The 627-nt window shown below is 57.1% G+C and overlaps 1 protein-coding gene across 1 annotated transcript in view; it reads left to right on the top strand.

The window, feature by feature from the left end:
* The window catches only part of EIF4G3 (eukaryotic translation initiation factor 4 gamma 3), a 30,486-nt gene that overhangs the window by 12,604 nt on the left and 17,255 nt on the right, over positions 1 to 627 (top strand). Inside the window, exon 6 of the mRNA XM_018574725.1 lies at positions 254 to 433. Within this exon, the coding sequence (XP_018430227.1) occupies positions 254 to 433 (180 nt within the window). The remainder of the gene's footprint in view (positions 1 to 253; positions 434 to 627) is intronic.

Below are 627 nucleotides of genomic sequence, written 5' to 3'. Positions count from 1 at the left end.
GGAGGCCTCATATTGAGCACTGGTGGTGAGGCCAGCTAGCCGGGAGGCCGATATTGATAAAGGGTTAGAATTCGGTAAGGCGTTGCTGGGATCCGCTCTTGCTCTCTGAAGATCCCGTCATTGGCCCTCCAGAGCAATGATGGCCGACTCTCCTCCCCCATTGGTTTTATGCGGCTGGTTGTGTGTGGTGATTGGGTGACGGGGAATAGCGTGGAGCGTCCGTGTAAATCTCTGACCCCCTTTGCTCTTCCAGTTGCTGAATGTTGGAGGGGGTCCCAGGCGGTCCCAGCCGGGTCAGAGGAGGGAACCTAGGAAGATTATCATGAACATCTCTGTGACAGACGACGTGCATCTGAAGAAGTCGGAGAACGCATGGAAGCCCAGCGTGAAGAGAGACGGCCAGGCTGAGGACCCCGAGGCTATCCGCACCCAGGTCAGTGTGGGCAGATCATGGTTGTCCAATGAGCAGCCCCTGCCAATCGGCGCACCGTGGCGCACCATGATCCCATTCAGCCGGGTGGTTGATGCATTGCGGAGCTCCTTACCCGTCACCAGTGTGTCCATTGACTGTGATGGAGTCCTAACCAACCATCCGTCATAGGCTAGTATTCAGGCTGGAAGGTGCCG

This window comes from Nanorana parkeri, unplaced genomic scaffold (assembly GCF_000935625.1).
Source record: "Nanorana parkeri isolate BGI_ZX_2015 unplaced genomic scaffold, ASM93562v1 scaffold3190, whole genome shotgun sequence".
In the NCBI taxonomy this organism is placed as follows: Eukaryota; Metazoa; Chordata; class Amphibia; order Anura; family Dicroglossidae; genus Nanorana; species Nanorana parkeri.
This window is presented reverse-complemented; position numbering and strand designations above follow the sequence as displayed.